The sequence below is a fragment of the Pelecanus crispus genome, chromosome 6 (assembly GCF_030463565.1).
Source record: "Pelecanus crispus isolate bPelCri1 chromosome 6, bPelCri1.pri, whole genome shotgun sequence".
Lineage (NCBI taxonomy): Eukaryota > Metazoa > Chordata > Aves > Pelecaniformes > Pelecanidae > Pelecanus > Pelecanus crispus.
Genome location: NC_134648.1, coordinates 18422644 through 18444947, shown reverse-complemented (window position 1 = coordinate 18444947; position 22304 = coordinate 18422644). Strand labels below are relative to the sequence as shown.

General features: G+C 38.1%; 1 protein-coding gene across 1 annotated transcript in view; it reads left to right on the top strand.

The window, feature by feature from the left end:
• The window catches only part of KCNQ1 (potassium voltage-gated channel subfamily Q member 1), a 368559-nt gene that overhangs the window by 113577 nt on the left and 232678 nt on the right, over positions 1-22304 (top strand). The window contains exons 12-13 of the mRNA XM_075712468.1: positions 2111-2176; positions 5466-5586. Coding sequence (XP_075568583.1) covers positions 2111-2176; positions 5466-5586 — 187 coding nt within the window. The remainder of the gene's footprint in view (positions 1-2110; positions 2177-5465; positions 5587-22304) is intronic.

The window sequence follows — 22304 nt, the reverse complement described above, 5'->3', positions numbered from 1 at the left end:
AGATTTTTTTAATTGAGAAAAACTGCTCATGTATATATAACCCATAGAAAAAGGTAATCTACATAACTACTGGATGAATTATACTTTATTTTTATCTGAGCATATAGCTGAGAATTAATTTCTAAACAAATAGATTGGGATGAAAGAAAAATTTCCACATTTGACCTCCGATGTTGTGCATTCTGAAGTACATGCATCTGTTCCTGTAAAAATGGTCTGTAGATATTTGTGAACAGATGGGGACCCATAAATTAAATAATTTATTTTACTGTTTGTCTGGATTCTGTGATCACTTAAGCAGCCATGTAGTCCTGTGATGTTTCTAATGTGCTTGCTTAGGCACTTTCTTAACAATTGAGCATTCCCCAAAGGCTCTAGGATTAGAGCTAGGTCTGGGCAAAAAACCTCTGTGATTTAGTGAGAGTGCTGTGAGCCACCTGTAAGTTGTCTGCTCTGCATCCACTAAGACAGCAGAGACTTTTCAGCGATTGAGTGCAAGGATGCTCAGGCTTGGATTAAGTTGTCTGAAAATACAAGGCTCAGTTTCTCCTCTGAACCCACGTGGAACACAGGTGAATTAAGGTGGTAAAATAGCAGAAAATAAACTGAATCTCCTTGACTCCCCCTGACCAATCCTTGATTTGCTCATTTTCCAGTTTCCACTTTTCTCCTGTATTCCAAGCAGTGCATCTCTGTTAGGGGTGAGCATGGTGGAACAAGACCAGGAGAGCAGCAAGAGCCATGAAGTCACCTGTTTTACATGAACAAGAAATTCCTTCATCTTGGGAGAATATCAGAGGAGCTTTGCCAGTTTCCATAGGTTCAGTTTCTATTTCCTAGCCAGGCAGCATGAGCTTAGTGGAGCTGAGAGGTTACCTAACACTGTTCTCACAGTGACTCAAAGAAATAAAGAGAGAGTGTATTTGTACTTACTGTGAATAAGATTACCTACACAGAAAACTGAGGCTGCCAAGTCAAAAGCTCAGAAACAAGACATTAGGAAGTACAAGAATACAGGATTCTCATTCAGCTTTAATTTGGTCCTCAGAAAGCCTCTAGTCACATATCCATATGCTGCTTTCTGATATTCAGTAAATTTTGGTTCTCTCTTTGGGCTGCCCGCTTATATTGAAGTCTTCACACTCCTGGATCACCCATCTGGCTTCCCTGCCAGTATCCTTGTGCAACCAGAGATTTCCACCTCCTTTTCTCCCTCCTTTCTCCTGGCATCATCAGTTCAGCAAAGACCCAAGAGCTGGGGCTGGAGCATGGCTAGCACTGACAGAACACTTGCAAAATGATTTTTTTAACGCCAAAACATTTATATTTTGGGAGTTTTTGTGTAAAAGGCAGGCAACACACACTTCTGAAAAGTATCACTGTCCCAGTGTGTGAGTCCACAGGCATTTCTTAATGAAATAATTATTAAAAGGATAACACTATTCAAAAGAACTAAACATAGCATAAATGTTATGTTTTGCTGGGTCTCTTTCTCATCATTGACTCCTCTTGCTTGCCTGAAGGTTTTCCCCAAGAAATTCAGCTTGAGGCAAGCACTTGGCTTAAATGGTTGAAGTGGGCAGCTTCAAATGCCTTTTATGTGATATGTCAGATATGTCAGACAGCTTTAAACGTGGGTGGCAGTACTGCTCTGTCCACCTGACAGCGCTGAAATCTGAGCAGGATGGTATGAACCAGAGCAAGAGGGGTCTGACCTGTACGAGGTTGTACACTTTGGAAAGGGAACACCGGAAGAAAACCTAAAGTCAGGAAGGGAGGGGCAAACATATAGATTACTTCCCTCAAAATGGGACTGGCGTGTAGGGAGGAATATCTTACAGCAGGTGACACTGTCATGAAGAATGGGTTTGAAGACACAATGATGCCTCCCCTAGTGGTGATTTAATACTCTGCTAACATGTAGTGCACACTAGAAGAGTTTCATACAAACTCTTTTCCACAGTATTTTTTATTTTGTTTTTAGAGCTCTCAGGTACAACATACTATATTTTGGGTATGTCTTCATCTCCTTAGCTGCCTGTCTGGAGCTTTTCTCTCCCCACCCCCCACCATCTCTCTTTATTTTATGTGCATCTTTACTCTGACTCAGATTGTCAGCGCTCCTGGCCATCCTTTTCCGCAGACCAGCAGTCTTCCAGCGCTCCTTCCTCTCCAGGTAAAGCTCATAATATTTCATTGCTCCATCACCTTTGTTAATTACTAAATCTTTACAATGCTCTGTCTGGAGTTGCCTGCTGTGGCACAGAAAATTATAGTGCTGCTTTTTAAAGAAAGCATAGGTATGTCAGTAGAATTTTGAATTTGGAAAGCTGTTCAGGTTGTAAATTACAAATGTTTAAATAAAAAAAAGAAATTTTCTACTGAACAGAGGTATTTTTTAAATGCATTAATTAAAACTCAGATTTTCCATGAAAGTGCTATAAAGTGTTTTCAATTTTTTGTGTGTGCTTGCAAAAGAGGAAGTGTAAAATATTTTCTGTCTTATTAGCCAAATACACCACTACCAGAAAAGCATCTGCATAGATGTCATATTGTATATAAAATTGTTGTGTTGGTAATATAGAAAACCCATCAGTAATTTCTTGTTATTGTGTTTATAATCCTTGACTGAAAGTTCATAGAATCATGGAATCGTTTGGGTGGGAAGGGACCTTTAAAGGTCATCTAGTCCGACCCCCCTGCAATGAGCAGGACATCTTCAACTAGAGCAGGTCGCTCAAAGCCCTGTCCAGTCTGACCTTGAAAGTTTCCAGAAAGTTCAGAATTTCTGTTTTAAAGTGGGCGTTCTCATATTGTGGGGAGTGTATTTTCTGCTATTTCAAAGCAGTACTTGGCTCAGCTTTATCAGTTGGATAGTCATGCCTGTTACCATAGTTGCTGCTGCTACTCATCAAAAATAGAGAAAATAAAGCTTGGGGACCCCTGAATTATCGTAAATATCCCTTGCTACACCTGTTCCATGTTTCTTTTCACTCATTATTATCCATTGAAAATGAGTTTCTAAAGCTTCTTTTTTTTTTTTAGCCTACTTATTTAGAATTTTAGTGTCTTTTTTTAACATACTTTTTTTTTGACACTGCTTTGTGAGAAAGACACCTCCAAAGGCAAATGGCTATGAATTTATTTTTATAAATGAAAAAATATGCTGCGGCAGCATATGCTCCCTGGTGCTCTGCTTGAGCCTTCTTTCAAGGCACTTTGTGGCAGGGAAGATCTCATTAACGCCATGTTATTTTCTTGGCCCCTCCTTTCTCTCTTCATGCAGGTTGCATGGTAGTGTTTTGAAGTGGTTCCTCCTTCATGTTGGAAGCAGCAACATACATTTAAGAATGAGAGCATAAAGAGCAGAGGGCTGCACCCGTCACCAGAGCAGACTGATCTTGGTCATGATCTTAGAAAATTTTAAAATAAAAAAAGGGAGGGAGATACCATGTTTGCCTCGTATTCAGCAGCTCTTCATCTCTGTATTCTCAGATAAGAGCACTTTCAAATAGGCTGAGGTACAGACTTCTTGTTCCTTTTTCATTGTGCCACTCTTTCTCTCTACTCCCATGAAACTGAAAAGCAGTAACTGTGAATGATCCAAGAACAGCTGTTTCTGCAAATCCACTTGTGTACTGTGTGTATTGTATCTCTCATAAGTACAATTTAGTGAGTGTTCAGCAAACACTTCACATGGTTTTAGGTTCAGTAGTTTTATCACTTGTCACCAGGAAAACTAAAAAGGCTGTGAGTCCTTTCCTAGAAACTGGGGAAGTTTCGTTTGTATCTTGTAGAAATGAAAACAGTGAAAATTAATTTAGTGAAAGCCAAAAGGAGTCTGTTTGGAAGACATTTTACTGCATAGCTGAATCTGGAATTATTTTGCTTATTTCACAGCCACTATCTTGGATGATGGCTATAGCAAAGTGATTAACTAACATGATACGAAAACAAAAAATGGGAAGCTAATGTTTGCTAAAACTTACTATAGAATTTTTAAGTGCTGTAAGTGGCTCCTGCTTTTAATAATTTTGTCTCCTAGCAGTTTTGTCTCTTTTCTTACTGTGATTTCAGAGGTCTTCCTCTCCTATTAAAATTTCTGGAGAGCAGACTTTCCTATTGTAATTTTGAATGGCCACGTGCTTGATGATATAATAACATTTTATCTTCTGATTATTTGTAGAAGTTCAAATCCGTTTCTGGCATATGAAGATACCTACTTACTTGAGTAAAATGGTTACATTTTTAAAAAAAATTGTTTCCTGATATCTCCACTTCTATTCTCATTAAATTCAGCAACATTTAACTTAGCTATTTCTGCTGTATTCCTTTAGCTTTCACGTTGCATTTTGGCAGGGCATTATTTACTGTTATATTATAAAATATTTTATTTAATACAGTAGAGACTTTATAAATTACAACATTATAATTATTTCATTGAATGATCCAGCCAGTTGCAGAGATAAAGATTTCTATGGAGGTGTCATAATCTGCTTATGCTTTCTACAGAATTTTACTTGTTGTTTTTATTCTCTATAAAATTAATTTACAGTCATGTATAAATACAGTAGTGGTTTTATTTATATGCAAATTTTGTGGCTTCTCTAACAAATATTAGGACCATGCTGGAAAAAGCACTTAGGGTTCTTCATGTTAGAGTCTGGCAGAATTTAGGAACCTGAGTTTAAAAATGAAATCTGTAATATGCTGCCTAATTTCTTAGATGCATGAAAGCATTGGTATACAAGTAACTTTGCCACTAAAAACTTTCAATATCTGAAGTTTTGTGAAATGGCCTTCCCACTAAGGATCTCATCTTGGATGAACTGAACATCTTGCCGCCTATCTCATGCCTGGGCTCAAAGATGAGGCATCCTTGTGCCTAAGTGAGAGGGGTTAGGAACCAGCAGAGCAGCTCAGACTATTCATGACAGGAGCTGACTGCTCACCGTGAAAATGTCTAGGCTCCTTTGTTGATCTAGGCCTGGTTTCTTGGTCTTAGTCATGGTAATTACACCCCAGAAACTGGTATTATAAACTATAACACGAAGTAGAGATGATATAAAAAGGAACTGATCTTTTACTTGAATTGCACTCATGTACTGTTGCTGTAAAGCGGTGGTCCATGGTATGGCTGAGTATTGTACAATAAGTTTTATAATGCACAAAGCTGCCTGTGATATAGATGTAGACAATCTAGTGTATGAGGAGTATGAAATAAAGAAAAAAGAAAAAAATATTAACTTTAAGTCTTCAGCAGAAGTTGAAATTCTTCGGGTGGAAGAAGAGTTAAAGTTTTACTTCTCATGAACTCTGTGGTATATGCAATTTTTTTGTAGTAACTTCTGTTTTCAACATTCTGTTAAAATGTACAGTATTTCTGAGATCCAAATGAATGGTAGACCTTTCTTGAAAAAGCTGAATGCTATTGCTTTAACTGTTTTCTGCATGTTTCCTCACAGTGAAAAAAAACCCGGCATTTTTAGATGTGAACACAGGACCCTTCATCAGGACCAACAGCTTTGCCGATGAGCTTGACCTGGAGGGTGAGACACTGTTGACCCCAATAACTCACATCTCACAGTAAGTCAAGGCTATTGAATTGTGCATTAGTTGACTTAGACAAGAGAAGCCAATTCAGGTGGGAGGAGCTGAAATATGGAGCTGATAGGGCTATCTCGGATATTTGCGTCAAACTCTTTTTACCTTGAAGTTGGTGTATACTGTTCTGAGTGCCAGTAAATCTTTGTGTTGACCTAAAGAAAAGTTCAGTTGGCTGTGACACAAGGCTTTAGTTTTTGCTAATGTCTCTGGGCAGCTGGTAGTTGATAGCCTCAAGATTTTCACATGGAGACAATGTGTGGGAGTACTTGCCTGTTGAGAATTATGTTACTCCCTTCACCATTTGCCAGTGGAATAGCTGTAAAGCGCAAATTTTTAAGTAGTACTAATATGAAACACCAGCCTTTCCATTTCAGCAGCACCTTCTCTAACAGTCAAATGATGGTCTGCATTGGAAGAAAAGATCTGTTTTGATCTTTATTACTACTTTATCGTATATAAAAATGATCTGCAATAGGCCTGTATCTTTTATTTTGGTTTTTTTTTTTCCTTTTAAAAGATGACTTGCCACATGTCTTTTATGCTAAAATGTTACCTCCAGGTTCTCAGGTTATTCTAAAAAAATTGAGGATTCCAAAAGATTTTTATTCAAATGCCTTTTAAAAAAAAAAAATCTTATGTCATTGTTTAATTCAAACTCCTGACAAATGCTTATTATTTACCATAGTAGATGTGTGACAGTATGTCCTCTAGCAGAGGAATGAGGCAATTTTTTCCCCTCCTGTTCCTAGAAATCTGAGGATTTCTGCAGTGAAACCACAGATGAAAATTCTTGGCATACTTGTATTTCTGAGGTACAAAACATACAGAAATGCCTGCTGCCAATTTTCAGGCCTTCTTCCTATACAGTATAAATAGCAGAGAAGCACGAATGTACTTTTTATAGCCACTTTAGAAGGGCATTTTTTTTTAAAAAAAATATGTTTGGGGGGAGTCTTCCCCCCACCCCCAAACCAAAAGGACTTGCATTTTCAGCTGAATCATCTAAATGTACATATATTTGTAGGCAGAGGATTTAGGAGACTTGTATTCTGGAAGATTTCTTAGTGGTACAAGCAGGAGGAGGAAGTCATAAATTTCCTCAAGCCTTAGACAAGAACAACAGAGCAGCAAAACCAGATCTAGAAGTTCCCTTTGCATACCTTTTTTTAAACTTTAATTTACCACAACATTGCAGGCTTTCTTTAAGAGAAATAAGTTTTGGTGCTAAGAGTTTTCATTATCCTTTTGGGATTTGGGAATGACTTAGTTATTTCTCTTCATTGAAACATCTCAAATAACAAGGTGCTCCATCACTTTTAAGTCCAACTTGTATAAGAGCTGAATTTTTTTTTTTTTTCCTATGAACTACTCGTGGGAGACCTTAGGATATAGGTAATGCCTATCAGTTGAACCTTACCAAATTAACACCCTCGTCTTTTAGTAACTTATATATTTCTCTTTTACTTCCTTAATTTTTGGTTGTAACCTTTCCTGAAATCTCCCTAGGATTGCTCTAGGTCATGAGTGATGGGATGGTACAAAACATGCCCCCATATATGGCTTGAACTGAGTCTCTGCTAGGGTGGAAGAAAATAAGTCATTGTTTCTTTTAAGACTTCGAGTTTAGATTTGAAACTGGATAAACTGGAATAAATGCAAAACTGGATAAAATATTAATTGAAATGTGTCTCTTTGAAGCATGGGTGCCCAAATGAGAACTGTTCACTTTTAAGTGAATTTACTTTGTATGCAGTTTATTAAAAGGCCTGAAACAATGACAGATCAGCCTATAGATTTAAGGGTTTGGCAAAAGGTTAGTGAAAACCCTGTGTTTTGTAGTTGGAGTACAGTTGAAGTATTGGCATTCAGGTAACAGATATTCCCCAATATTTTGAAATTAAAAATATGCTAATGTTTGTTTTACTGTGGGGTTGTGTATTCTGCTTGCGTTTGAGGCAGTTGAATAGCAAGCTGCTGTGCTGTGTTTCACTGGGTGCCAGTGTTGCTGGATGCTGAAGACCAGTCAATTTCTATGAATTATTTAGACAAATGCGTCTTTTCATTCTTCATTTCAAAGTCCTAGGGAACAAATATTTATGAGCTGGTTACACATGTTTAGTAGGACCTGCATGTTAGACATGTGGGCATAGAATTAAGGATCAAATTTGGAATTGTGCAATAGATATACCTCTGTGTGCAGAGCCACATACTCATTTTCTGTATGTCCTGGTTTCAGCTGGGATAGAGTTAATTTTCTTCCTAGTAGCAGGCATAGTGCTGTGTTTTGGATTTAGTATGAGAATAATGCTGATAACACATTGATGTTTCAGTTGTTGCTAAGTACTGCTGATGCTAGTCAAGGACTTTTCAGCTTCCCATGCTCTGCCAGGTACACAAGAAACTGGGAGGGGGCACAGCCAGAATAGTTGATCCAAACTGCCCAAAGGGCTATTCCATACCATGTGACATCATGCTCAGTATATAAACTGGGGGGGGGGGGGGGGGGGGGTTGGCTGGGGAGCAGCAATCGCTGCTTGGGAACTGTCTGGGTATCGGTCAGTGGGTGGTGAGCAATTGCATTGTGCATCACTTGCTTTGTATATTATTATTATTGCCATTATTATATTGTTGTTATTACTACTAGTATTGTACTTTATTTTGTTTCAATTATTAAACCATTCTTATCTCAACCCAGGAGTGTTTCTCACTCTTACTCCTTCGATTCTCTCCCCCATCCCATTGGGGTAGGGGGAGTGAGCGAGCGGCTGCATGGTGCTTAGTTGCTGGCTGGGGCTAAACCATGATGCTGTATACTAAAAGTGGTTAGTTATTTCAGATCTGTGTCTGATGTGTGGTTTTAATTCAGGCTTGAAAGTTATGCTGTGCCTGAGAGAATCTAGGATGAATTATTTTGTTCTGATGTCCCCAGTTGTGAAACATTTTATTTCCTTAAAGCCAACATATATACAGTATGATTGCTCCAGATTTGTTGATAAGGAAATAAGCAACCATATGCAAGTCTAAACCCAAGTACTTAACAAAAATACAGCACCAGCTATGAAAACAATTTAGTATGGAAAAGTCAAATTAAGTGCAAATATCTCTAGTTTCAGCTCTTAAAAGCAATTCATACTCTATCAGAGGAACAGAAGCATGCAGGCAGTTTCAGAAGTGGAAGCACAATATAAAACACTTGACCTAAGGATGCTTGGATTTGGGGTTCATAGAATTATTTCCTGGTCAATTATATATTTATTGCAACATATGAATTAGTTTATCCATAAACCACAGAAAGGTGACTCCAGAATAAACTATAATTCTTGAAAGTCATACATACATGAGTAAATATCACATAGTTGATTGGAGACATGCAACTGGAAAGTGACTTTTAGTTGACAGTACAAAAAATATTTCCTTTTGACAGGTAGTGTAAATCTGGCAAAAGTATGGGGTACCTCCTGTGTTACCGACAGGCAACCACTTGGCATCGTTGTGGCTTAAAAAAAGAACGAGGCTAAGTTTGTTTCCTCACTTGCATTAAGGCATGGAAGGAAAATGCCCTCTTTCAGCCCTTATGACAAAACTCTTTAGGCTTCTAGGCCTAAAGTCCCCTCTAAAATGAATTTCAGTGCCCTGTTTGTTTATGCAAAAATTACTATCTTTTTGTAAATGTAGGTGCATATTCTCACTGACTTTAATAGGACTGGTTTTGTGTGTAATAATAAAAATGCAGGTGTGGGGTTTTTTGCAGGACATACTTCTGTCTGTATTTTAAATTTGTTTTGAAATAAATGTTGTACTAAATATAGCCCTATTTCTGTGGAATTAGAAATGGGAAATCTTTCATGTGGAAAGATAACTGTACCAGTTAATCATTTGTCACTATCACTTTGAGGAAACAAAAATAATAATAGAAGCACCTTAAGACCTGATGTTCAAACAGGAAAATGATTAAAATGTCATAGGAAAAATAGATTTACAGCAGGTGCATGCAGAAATATGGAATAAGATAGCAGTGCATAGAAGAGTGATTGCACTTTTCCTTATATGTAAGAAGTCTTCTAAGCAGAAGATGCAGATTCAAGCGGAGCAACTGGTATAATTAGCTATTATGGATCTCACCTACAAAATGAACTGTAACAGTCTGAAGAATGCAGTACACAGTATGTTGTTTGAGATAAGACTTGGCTCTTCAATGGTTTGTTTAATGATTGTTGTGGTCCATTCTGTTGTAAAAGTGAAATAGGAAACTAGACTGTAGCAATACCACACCTCTCCTTTGGACTTCTCACTGTTTTCTTTCCCTCTAATCAGTGCATTCCCATATTGTCTCCTGTTCCCTGTTTCACTTCATTGGGTCTTTTGTTCTATTTGCATTTTAAAGCAGTGGAAAAATCGATGCTACTCGTAGCTGAGCCTCAGCTACCAAGAGGTTCTTTCTCTGTGTTCATATAATTGTTCAATTTCAGCACCTTTTTTTAACTTTACATTTGGCATTAGCTGAAGTAGCAAAAGAAATTAACCAAGCTTCTAAGCATACAAATGGGAGGGAGAAGAAGGGGGTGGAATTGAGCTGAAAAAGGGAGAGAAGAAAATAATGAAGAACTCTCAGTCTAATATATCTTTATATAAATATTTCTCACCTCTTTAAAGAAGTTTAAAAAGAGCTCTGCATTCTCCGTGAATCTTTCAGAAGTGCTACTGAATCAAAAATAAGTTCATGTCTGTTATTTCTATAGTTTCCCACTTTCGGGGTTCAGCAGCTCATTAGACAGTGGTTTGTTTAATCAGTTCTGACGTATAAATGTTTGGTATTTCTTTCTGCTTCTTAATAAGAGTAATTTTTTAGGGAAATACTATCTCTAAATGTATTGTAAATTTACTGCAGACATTGAAACATAAATCAAAGGTCATCTCTGGACACTGTATTTAAACTTTTTTATATATAAAAGTAGCTCGATTTTTCACAAAGTTTAAAGAAACTAGGGAGACCCCTTGAACAACTCGTACCTAGTTCTATCATCTTGAGTATCATACCAAACAAGTACTTGCTGTCATAAGACTGTGTAAACCAATATACTCTCTAACTATGCAAGTTACTGGCAAAATTCTTGATCTTTGAATTGTGAGTATGGTATTACTTCATATACATCTTTCTAATTTTTTTTGAAAGAATTACTGTGGATCCATCTGACTTCAGGGAATGTATTTCTTGCTGAAAACAGTTGCTAACGTCGCACATTTGTGATCCTGTTACTGTCTATATGGTCAAAATAACAATAATTCTTGATGTTTTAATGACTCTTCTTTAATGACTGTTCCATGTACCTCTTTATTGGAGTGATGAAAATACTTTAATTAGTTAAGGATTGGTTTTGTCAGTATACATATAAAATAATTTTTCGATGGATGCTTTCTTGCAATGGCATACTGCTGTGATCTTAGATTTAATACAGTAGGCTTACACTAAAATAAAGCATTAGATTAAAAATAAAAAGCACTTTCTTTTTGTTGTTAAGTGTATTTCCATCCTGAAAAGATTCTGTGTTGTGACATCAATTTTATCTTCCCTACTATCTCCATCAGCACCTCAGGTGTGGTAGAGAGCCTTCTAGGCATTGCATTAGGAGTAAATGGGAGGCTCCAATGGTGGAGGTTTTTTTAAAAATAAACCCTGCTTTGTTGAACAGCATGGTAGGTGGAATAATTAAGCAAACAAATTTAGTGCTTTTTAATAATTTCCAGATTAAGAGGAGATGATAACAGATGGATCTTTCTGAATGATTGAAATGAATGCTTTTGAACACTTTGAAATATAATTGATATATTCGAAATAAAGTGTGCTGGTAAACATTGAGTGCAGTGTCCATGGTGCTGCAGTTACCTGCCTTTTCTTGGAAATAATATTTTCTTTCTTTTTTCTTCAAGATTTTCATTAAGTGTTCTATGTTTTAATTACCAGCATATAATCTTTTGGCATGAGATAATAACCGCATTGCCTAGAATAAACAGTGCTGACTGTATTTTATAACTGTCTCTTTTCTGTTGGATTATCAGTGAGTGGAATCCCTATTTGCTTTGATTTGCTAGGTCATAGTGTAAAAGATTCCTGCTTTTATCTTCCTCTTCTATACCAAAATGACCCTCTGAAGTCTGAGCAAATATTTCTTTTTCACTCTCGAGTGGCCAGATGTAACGGCTGACTTCTGCTGTCACAAGAATTTTCTCTGAAACGCTGCTAACAATATTTAAACCGTGATTTGCATGGGGTCCATTTTATCATTAATGACAGGGCATGTTAGAAGAATAGCAGCGATAGCAACCGTATGCAAGAACATGCTTGAGTTAAGACCAGAGCTTAATGTTCAAACATTGCTGGTTACTGTTATGTGCTATTATTCCAGTCATCTACTTAACTTGCAACAGGAAAGTCTTCAGTACTTGCTGTACACTCGGCAGCATCCCTTTTTCATTCAGCACGATTCAGTATGTCATCAAACTCCCTTAGGTATGCTGCTTACAATCTCTGCTGATTTAGTAGTTTGCTAAAAAGGGGGAGGAATGTTTCCCTGAGTTATTCCCTTTGGTATGGAAAAGCATCATTATATCCTGTGCTTTCGTTATGAATTGACCATAAACTTGGCCATAGAAATTGACCCTAGAACTCGGGACATATCAGGAATCTGGCTTTTTTTCCCATCTATTCAGCTGCTTTGAGCCACTTGAGGATATGAAGTACCCCTAAAGCTGGTTTAACAAGCAATCAGGGAATTTCTTTTTTTCAGAAGGAAACTCCAGAACAGTGGTAAATGAGACACTGTAATGATCTCAGTGTCATCATCCCATTCTGGTTTCTCATTGCAGGTTGCATGGGAGGGGAAAAGAGCTGTGGCAGTCCAGTCCTAAATATGGCTAATCCCTTAAGTAAGCAATGATCAACACAGCATAATCATCAAAAAGGACTCAGTGTCTCTGATTTAAGTTAAGAAATTATTAGTTTGCTAGGTAGTCCCAGTTTTAGGGGGCTGCAAAGCTTGTCTGCAGCTAAAGAGCTAGGTGCTTGTAGTAGAGCAGGACATAAGCAAACTTACCTCTTAAATGTTGAAAGGCAAATGGGTATTTTAGTATGTTCATCGTACTTTATAAGAACTTTATTTCTGGCTTATGGGTCTTGATACCAGCTAGAAGCACTGCCAAAATAGCTGTGTCATTCCCACTGTAGCAATGAGCTAATAGTACCAGTGTCATGCATTTTTGTGTGCAGCTGCCCTGATTCAAAATCACTGTAAAATCTTCCCTGTACCTGAAAAGTACCGTAGCCACTGCTGTGCTGAGACAAATGTGATACCTTGTTTCCAGGTGCTATTACATCTACCTGTCTGTACATATTTAATCTGTCATCCTATGCCTAGATTGGAAGCTCTTTGAGTTGGGGACTGTTGTTGTTCTGTGCTTGTATAATAACTAATAGGTGGGATCCCAAGCACAGGAACTGTTTCTGTGTTCTGCATCTGATGTTTGCTACAGAGTTGGCTAAATCTGTGTTTAGACTGATCGTGTCTTCCATGATACAGGCAGTTATTTATAATCTTTGTTTTTATCGATGGATTACCTGAGATGTGCTCGAGATTTGGGCAGATCTTCATGGTGTCTTATTTCACCCTCAACACTGTACCAACTGAGCTGCTTCCGACAGTGCAATAAGTAACGTGGCTAACATCTGTCCCATGTGGTTACTTGTTTCTTTTATCTTTAGGGAGAAGCTCTTGTGTACTATGATGGGTGGTTGCTTTTTTCATAGATTAGATAGCGTGTGTAGTTTACATCTATAGATCTGAAGATCAGAAAGGATAATTAGATCATCTCCTTTGATCTTGCAAAAGACAGGCTGTAGTGCTCCATTGAATTGAATGCAGCATTGCTGTGTTGTGTTCTTAATATTAGCAAAAACACAGTAAAAGAATTGTATATCACAAGCTTAGACAGTGAACAGTTGAAAAATTCAGGCAGGAACCTAGAGTTTGCAATTTCATCTCTCCTTTTATTTTATTTTAACTTTCTATCTATTCATTTATTGGAGAGGGAAGTGCTATCGTATACTGGTGCTGCTATTTGCCAGAAGGTAGTAGTGGACAAATACGTTCTGTGTTAGAGGTTACAAGCCTTTATGAAATAATATTCTCATGATCTTTTCTCCCTTACTACAAATTGTCACCGATGTATTCAAGTACAGCATAAAATTACTATTTGGCTATTTTATGTTACTGACATAGTATAAAAGCAATGTGTTGACTTTTCCTGGTGTACAAACCGTCTAGGCAGAAGCTAAGATAGCTTAGCTATTTCTTTTGTGTTGCAGATGAATGTTGCATTCCTTGGTCTCCAAGTGCTGGTTTACATCTTGATTGATGTTAAGTAATTAAACCAGACTCCAGCTGCTTAGTGATTCAGAAGTACAGGGCTCCTATGCTGTAAAAACAACAGGCAACTCCCCACTTACTAACTTTTATCATTGTTTACTTTGGGCACTGTGCAGAATAAGTGCAAAAACTTTTTTTTTTTTTTTTCGGGGGCGGGGATGACAATAAAAATGTCCCACTTGTATCTAGCAGCTTAAAAAGTTAAATTTATGATTCTCTAGAGTTAACTCCAGAATTAAAATTCAAAGCAGAAATAAACATTTTCTCTCTGTTATGAGGATGGAGGATGGCTTTACTTTTTGTTTAGATGTGGTGGATATACCAAAAGAAGTTAAAAACTTCAGTAGTTTATAATATGTGCACTGCTTTTGTGGGAGTTATTTTATCCAATAAGCAGGATAGAAATTTTGTTTAATGTTTTAGTAATTATATGACAAATAATAGTTTTCTACTAATGTGGTAACAAAATACTAATTATGAAGTTGTAAAATTTAATACTTTTAAATAGCAGTTAAATCAGCATAGTTCAAAATCTACAGGCAGCATTATGCCCACACATGCTGCATATACTGTGCTAAATCAGTGTAGCAAATGTACCTGGCTTTGGCATTGTGGCTCTCCAGCAGGAGTCAATCTGATATCAGTACAAGGTTGTAGGAATGCCTGTCAAGATCTATATGTGCCAGCCAAGAGACATAGTTGACCACTGAGATTTATTCCATGTACAGGTATAAACTAGTAAATGAGCATTTTTAGCAAAATTATAATTCTAATATTGGTCAAAATGTTAGCGTTTGTAAACATTTTTTTTTTTCATTCATGAAATGATGGCTGTGGATGTGAGTGCAGTTACAGATATCTGTGTTTGGGGCAGACAGAGCTGGAAACCAACACAGGATAACAAGCAAATAGTTTGTCTAATGCATTTTTGACATAATCATCTAATTCCAGGCTCAACTATCAAATCCAGGCATGGAACATTATGGAATTAAAAACTGATAGTATGTGTGACCCAAAGGACCTTTGTATTTTAATACTTGGATAAAATTTAATTTCTAATAAGGTCTTGTGAGAGCATCTTTTGTACTAAAGTGCGTTAAGTTGGAAAAATGGAAATCAGCAGCTGGTTTAAATACTGCTGAATAGTGCAACAGGACAGCAATGCTGAAGGAAAATACCTTTTTGTAACAGTATTAATGCACAGGGAAACAATTCCAAAAGGTGCAAATGGGTTAGTTTACCCGCTGTAATACTATAATTGTTCAGGAAATTGTATGCTGTGCATTCTGTGGGTAAAAGTGATCTGAAAATTTTTCGAACATATTATCAATACAAGTTGATTTTTTCCTATTAACTTCATTCCACAGTGTTTTACAAAGATAAATATTGCAGTTGCAGGTTTTTTCACAAGTAAATGCTGCTCCCAGTATGACCATGACCCAGTTCAGAATTGATGTAGTATTTTCCTCTTGCTGTACTTCTCTGGAAATCTTTTTATTTTTACAGCATTGACACATTAAAGAGTTTCTTCTGCAGCTGCTGTTTCTGATCACTATTGATGATTTTTTTTCTGAAGTTAAAAACATGGTCAAGTATGCTTAGCAGCCTACTGATGTAGCAAAGGTTACTGCGATGGAAGGTTTTGTTTGAAACACTTGGCAAATCCAAGGCAGAGCTGTAAAGTAGGGAGCTCTACGCATCATCTCCGATGCTGGATGCGGGAAGTGCAGCGTGCCTGACCTTGGTCGCTTGCCCTGGACAGAGAGCTGTTGGGAGGTCATGGAGCTGTTGACTGAAATTTACTTTCTTCATGTGACAGCAAGGACTGAAAACAGTTGTGATTTCAGTCAATGTGTCAGGGACTTTCTGACATTCCCATGTGTAGAACCGTATGTTTTATTTTATTCACCGCAGGAAGTTAAACTGGGAAAAGCTGAAGAATTTTCTTTGTGTTGCAGACAAAATACCTTAAATGCCTTACAGTAGCTGTCAGCCTGTTAGCAAACTAAAGCTAAGCACCTGACCTGTTGCTCATGGTGGTGTTTTGGTCTGTGTTTTTCTCAGGTTCCTGTGTCACACCCATTTCTGTGGTTACTGAGTGCCTCTTGGGATAAAAGTAAATAGAGAAGCTAGTCATTGCTATGTCCGGTTACTCCTCTACATCTGTCTTTCCCAAGGAAAACTGATGTGTTTATGTTCATTTTTTCCCCCTTTTTCTCCACATGTAAAATGCATAAATATAATGTCAAAAGGGAAATGGATCAGAAAGTGGTAACTGTTGCTGTTGTCTGTCTGTCTTCATGTCCTTTTGGTCAGGGGCTGGCCCCACAATGAAGTCCCATCTCCTGTGCAGCCAAGCATCGTTGGTACAGAAATGTCACTGTTCCTGAAAAGGGGAATTATTGGGAGTGGTGGGGATCCTAGGGCCTTGATCTTTTAGGAATTTTGGGCCCGTATGAATTAGACCCTTGAAAATGAAGGCAGGGGATGTTCAGTGTGACACAATGTCCTGCAGAGAGCTGGTGAAGTGAGCAGAGCACAGCAAAAACATAACACTCGTTATGTGATTCTTGGTTTATGAGACGTTGTCATGCTGCGTTTTGTAGGTGCAGTGATTTTTGAGGGATGGCACTTTCAGGCAGGCTGGATCCATAATACAGGCTGTGTATGAATGGAAAATACCAGGGGATGCAAAAAAAATGAGTGGGATCCAGAAGCGCTCAAACTGAGCATAACTTTTCTCAAGTTGTAGGTTTGGTATGGTGGCGTTAGGCAGTGGTGAATGGTTTGCAAATCCTCAGAATCCATTATTTTAAAGGTGATTTTAACACAAAACGGAAGCTTTTCTTGGGCTGTCCCACAGATGGCGGGACATGCAGGACAGCACCAGAGCAGTGTGGGATGTCAGTTTTCCTTTTGTTTAGCAACATGAGCTGGCAGCAGTGCTTAGCTGACCACAGTTGGGGTTGAAAAAATGAAGAAACAAGCTTTGTATGAAGCATTCGTTATTCACCTAGGTCTGCAAGGCAGGGGTCAAATTCCCTCCATTGTTGAATGTGAAGCGTTCGAGAGCTTTGTGTTGGGAGCATGGGGAGGTTGCAGAGGTGAAATGCATCCTTTTCTTCTCCTGTCCTACCTAAAGTCTGGGATGCTGAGCTGCCACATGTGTGTACTTTCATTGTATCGGTTTCCAGAAACCCCACTCTGGATTTAGAGTCCTGCTGTCGTTGGCAGTATGCATGCAAACAACAAAAATGAGTCCTGTCTGGAGATGTTATGTTGTACCTGTTCTTCCTGAAAAGGGACTGACACAGAAAGCTTGGCTTGAAAGCCCTACTCTACCTTAGCACAGTATTGAGGAAAACTTGGCAAACTGGGATTAATAGACTATATCATGGGCTGTTGTTCTCCTATACTCATCTGTTTTTAGAAAAAAAACACTCTGATATTGAGAAATTCTGGTTCAGCAGCAGAAACATTAATTTCTCCCCTTTCTCCTCTTTCCACCCCATACTTTTAGCTATTTTTCAAACTGTGCAATATTTAATGGTTCCTGTCATTACCTGTTCCATAGAATAAGTAATGCAGGGGAAATAGGAAGTCAGGTGCATAATTAAACAGATGTTATAAAACTTCATCCATGTTCTAGCTGTGATAAATACACTAAGAAGTTGAAATGCCAGTCATTATTCTTCCTGTTGTTTAATCACTTAATACTTCAAAATGTTTAGGCTTTGTGAGAAATGTCTTCATTTAGAAGGAAAGGTAAAGATTTGCATATGTGCTTTGTCCTAGAAGATTTGCATGGTGTTTGCTGGTGTATATGGAGCCTATGCTGGGAACCATGTACATGGAAAGTACCATGCAAGAAATAGCTGTGTTTGAGTCCTAAAATGGTTGCTGGGGTAATAAATAATGGAAGGATGCAACCACAGTGTATATGTTCTTTAGTAAATTTAGTAAGGATTCTTAGTCTGTCTGCTTTTTATTTTAGAAATCTAGTCCAGTCCTGTCTATGTAAAATTTTCAGATACTAATTTGGAATGCATTCTTATCTGCAACCTTTGTTACACTCTAGAATCTTGATCTTTTATATTTTGGGTTTTTTTTAAAAAAAAAGACTACTTGCAGTCTTCCTTTTTTTTTTTTTTTTTTTTGCCACCCACATGGTGGCACCTGCCAAGTTCTTCAGGGGTACTTCCTTTACTCTGCAGGACTCTGAGGTTTTCTGTAAGTCTGTGTGCTGTGTCTCATCCATTCATCATTATTACATCTTAATGTAGGTCTCAGGTTTCCTAAATTATGTTAAATCACTTCCATATTGAAACACATGAATAATTTTAAATCACTGTGTGCTGCGAACAGCAGGGTCAGATTATTAGAGCTCTTAATTGTTTCTGTCTTTTTGTCTGAAGGCTTTTGGTCTTTTACTGTTACTTATGAACTGGCAAATAATGTAAGCTGTAGGCCTTGCAGTGTTACCACCAATGGCATATTTGAGATGCAGTACATCTAGGAACTCTCTTTTCCTGAGGGAAGTACGGTTTAAAGGTATGAACTTCTCAAAAAGCAGTTCAATATAAATCATACCTAATGGAGCTGTAGTCATCATATTTTGCAGATCCCCTGAGAGAAGAATGAATTATTAGAAATATTTGGATGGCAGGAGTCTGTCACTTGTTAATGACTTTTTTTATGCATGCAAGGTGTCTCTGTGTCAGAAAGAACTGAAGGGGGGGGGGGGGGGGAAGAGAGAAAGGGAGGAATGGAAAAAAGCAAGCCAAAAGTCTGAAGTCTGGTAATATTCACATCTAAATTGCAAGCTTTTAAGTACAGTTGCTCTCTGATTAAGCAGGGCATTTGTGTAGAATGCAGAACATATAAAACATGCGGTAGAGAAATGAGATTGATAGCTATACAGAGTTACACGTGATGGAGAAAACATTCAGAATGCATGTGGCAGTAGTGACAGATCTAGCACAGAGGCTGAAAAAAGAGAGAGTTTTGCTAGTAGGAAAGCAAAATGAGTTGGAAAGCTGCACCTTAATTACTGGCTCACCCTTGTGCCATCAGTACTTCCTCTGGTCAGCTCATTGAAAGGCTAGAGCATTACAAATGCCTAAATGAATTTTTTTGGAGGAAGGTTGGAGAGGAAGGGGACAAGTCTTGGAGATGCTATGGTGAAGCAGATGGTTGTGGGAGGAGGAGAGAGGAGAAAAGAGTAACTGAAGGATGTAAGCTTCAGTGAACAGGATGGATAGTCATGTCAGCAGTGACAGAATGAGGAAACGAGCTGAGGATATGGGAGAAAAGCTGACTAGTCTTGGTGATTCCATTGGATGCATTTATGCTTGGAATGTGACGCCTTTAATTCTGTTGGCATTGGTGTATTTCAGAGGCGCAGATTATTAAAGCTGGCTTGATGGCTTCATATTTTTCAAGTATTTAATTTGTGATGCTGCATTCTAGACACCGTGGTACTTGGTACGCCTCTAGGAACCGTGCGGATGTGGATGTATGTTCAGAAGAAGCAACTTCCAGGAAATGAACTTTGTCTTTTTTTTTCCTCCTACGTTTCTATCCAAAAGCTTCCAGTTTCCTGATACAGAACTGCGAGATCTGCTGTGAACAATACTGATCTTTAGAACATGTTGCTTGTTTCCATCAGTTCAGCTCAGTTCTTATCTGCTTAGCTTCAATTCTTCACCTTTTTTCTCCTTCAGTGTTTCCCTTTTCCAAGGTTGAGTGGAACACCTTGGCCCAGCATTTCTACCTGTGCCAGAGCTTCGCCCTGCCTTCAGTCTTCCATGTAGAGAAGCCATTGGTGTTCTGCAGATAGGAAATTATTCTTTCTTCCCTGTTCATCTTGCCTACTGTCACTCCTAGTGTGTGTGCTCTCACAGGGCATGTGCCAGTAGGACAGAGAGATAGCTGCTTCCTTAGAAGAAAGGAGAGGAGTCCCTGATGGCTCTACAAACTTTAGAGCACCAAGGAAAAACTGAGAGGGAGACCCATGAGCTGAAGTTGGTGCTGAAGGCCAAAAGGCAAGCAGTCTGGTAGTTTGGATAACAATTCATAAAACAGTGATTTTTGGTTTAGCTTTGCCAAAGACTGATAGATGGGTGAAATGGGCAAAAATGAGGCATTTTCTGTGGTTGTATTGTGGCATGGGTTTTTGAGGGGGGAAAAGTTCTAGTTCAGTCTTCTGACTCACTTTTTATGCTGTTTTTCAAAGATTGTCTTCCTTGGCCAGAGGGTGCCTCTTATTTATTTATTTATTTAAATTTCCTTTACCTTAGTTGTGAAGAAAGGCACCCAGTTCTTCCCCTCGTTCTTGATGGCAAACATGTAATCTAGCTCTGACTGCCATCTGCCAGCATCATTGACAGGCTCTCACTGACATTCACGCTCTTGGCTTTTCAGGAAAAAAAAAAAAAAAAAGTGGCAAAAAAAAGCATAAAGATCTGTCCATCTTTCCTTGATAGCAGTGCTCTCTTATCTCGCCTGAGTCCAGACCCTTGTTTAGCACTTCACAGGTGCCACACAGGTTACTGATGCCTGCATAAAGCCCACATACCTATCTTTGCCCCTAAAAGACAGATTGTAGCATTTTGTAAGACACTTGAAATAATTTCTAAGTTTCCAAACACAAGCACAGTGTATTAATATATGTAAATTATGCATGGACCAAATTCTCATTAGAAAAACATTACAGCCTCTATGAATCCCTCAGAACTTGCAAGCTGAATGTGTTCAGCAAAGGTGGTGTTTTGTTTGAGCAAATAATTTTAAATGTAAGAGTATATCCTGTATATGTGTGTATGCCCACCTGGACCTCTGATGTTCTTTGTGAATTTTCCCCTTGTAGTATAGTATGTTGCACATGTTGACATAAGCTTCTGTATTCAGAGCTACTAGTGAATTACACTGTATGTCTAACTTGGTGAAGTTAGCTAACAATCTTGCTATATGATTTCATATAATTAATTTTATAACTGACCTATAAGAAAAAAGGGTCTACGTAAAGAAAACAGCCTTTGAGATGGAAACAGCTTTTTCTTTTCTTGTGTGTTGTTAATAAACCTGTCAGTGATTTAGGATTGTATCACTTTGGAAATATGTGTTGCTATTTTCCAAATTGCTTTCTATCATCCATACCTTATACTTTGTTTTGGCATAGTTTGAAGAACTGTAGAGCTCTAGTTTTATACTCAAGAAACTAGGTTTTGGGTTGGGTTTTGGGTTTTGGTGGGGTTTTTTTTTTTTCATATTAAGAAGAGAAATAAGTTAGAGATGTTGTGAGAAATCCCTCTGCTAAAGGAAGGGGTTCTAGTTTGACACAAGGGGGCAGTCACGTTATGTATGAAATCATGCCTACTTTTGAGTTACTCAACCATGGGTTAATAGCCAACTGGATGACAAAATTAATGTTGTAGGGGTGGCATGAGTGCAGTCTTACATTTCAGCAGGATTCACTGATGCTCCAAGCAGAATGGTTGCCAGAATTTTAGGAAAGATTCATTTGTAATCTTTTTTTGAAGGGGGAAAAAAAAAGTCTGTGTGTATATGACAAGCTGTTTTGTTCTTAAAGGTTTTTTTATATATAAATATATATATATATGTATATCATAATATAAATGTCAGATGAGATGACTGCAGTTCTTTCCACACTTGTCGCCTACAGGCATCTCACTCAAGTGTTAGTATCACCTCAGGGCTGGGGAATAAGAGGAAATCTAAACGTCTTTTAAAAACTTTGGATACAAAGGATTTTAGTTGGAAAGTGGACTTGGTTTAAAGACTGTTGATTCCTTGGGAGGGATTGAGTAGGAGATCTCTCCAAATTTGCTTTTGACAGGGGAGAGAGGATAGTGCTCGAGAAGCCTCATTTCCCTCTTCTGCATTCCTGCTCATTGCATTCCTGGAAAGGCCAGCTGGGTGATGTTCAATACAATTAGTGAAGACCTAGTACAATTACTGTGTTCAGTGCTTGTTGGGAAGCATTAAAATCTAAAGTTGGCAGATAGTGATAGCGTTTTACCTGGGTCATGGTCCTCTTCTCTTTTTTATTTGAAAGATCCCACTACTCTCAACATGAAAGTGAATCTGCTTGATTTGCCTTGTAGGTGAGGTTGCATAAGCACAGAGTTCTAGAACTATAGGTTTAAAGTAAAGTGATTTTAATCCTAGTCTGTCATGACACACCACAAACAAGTCTTGCAGTATAGGTCTTGAACATAGCCTTGCATGCAAGTTTCAAACATAGGCCTGTGGTGA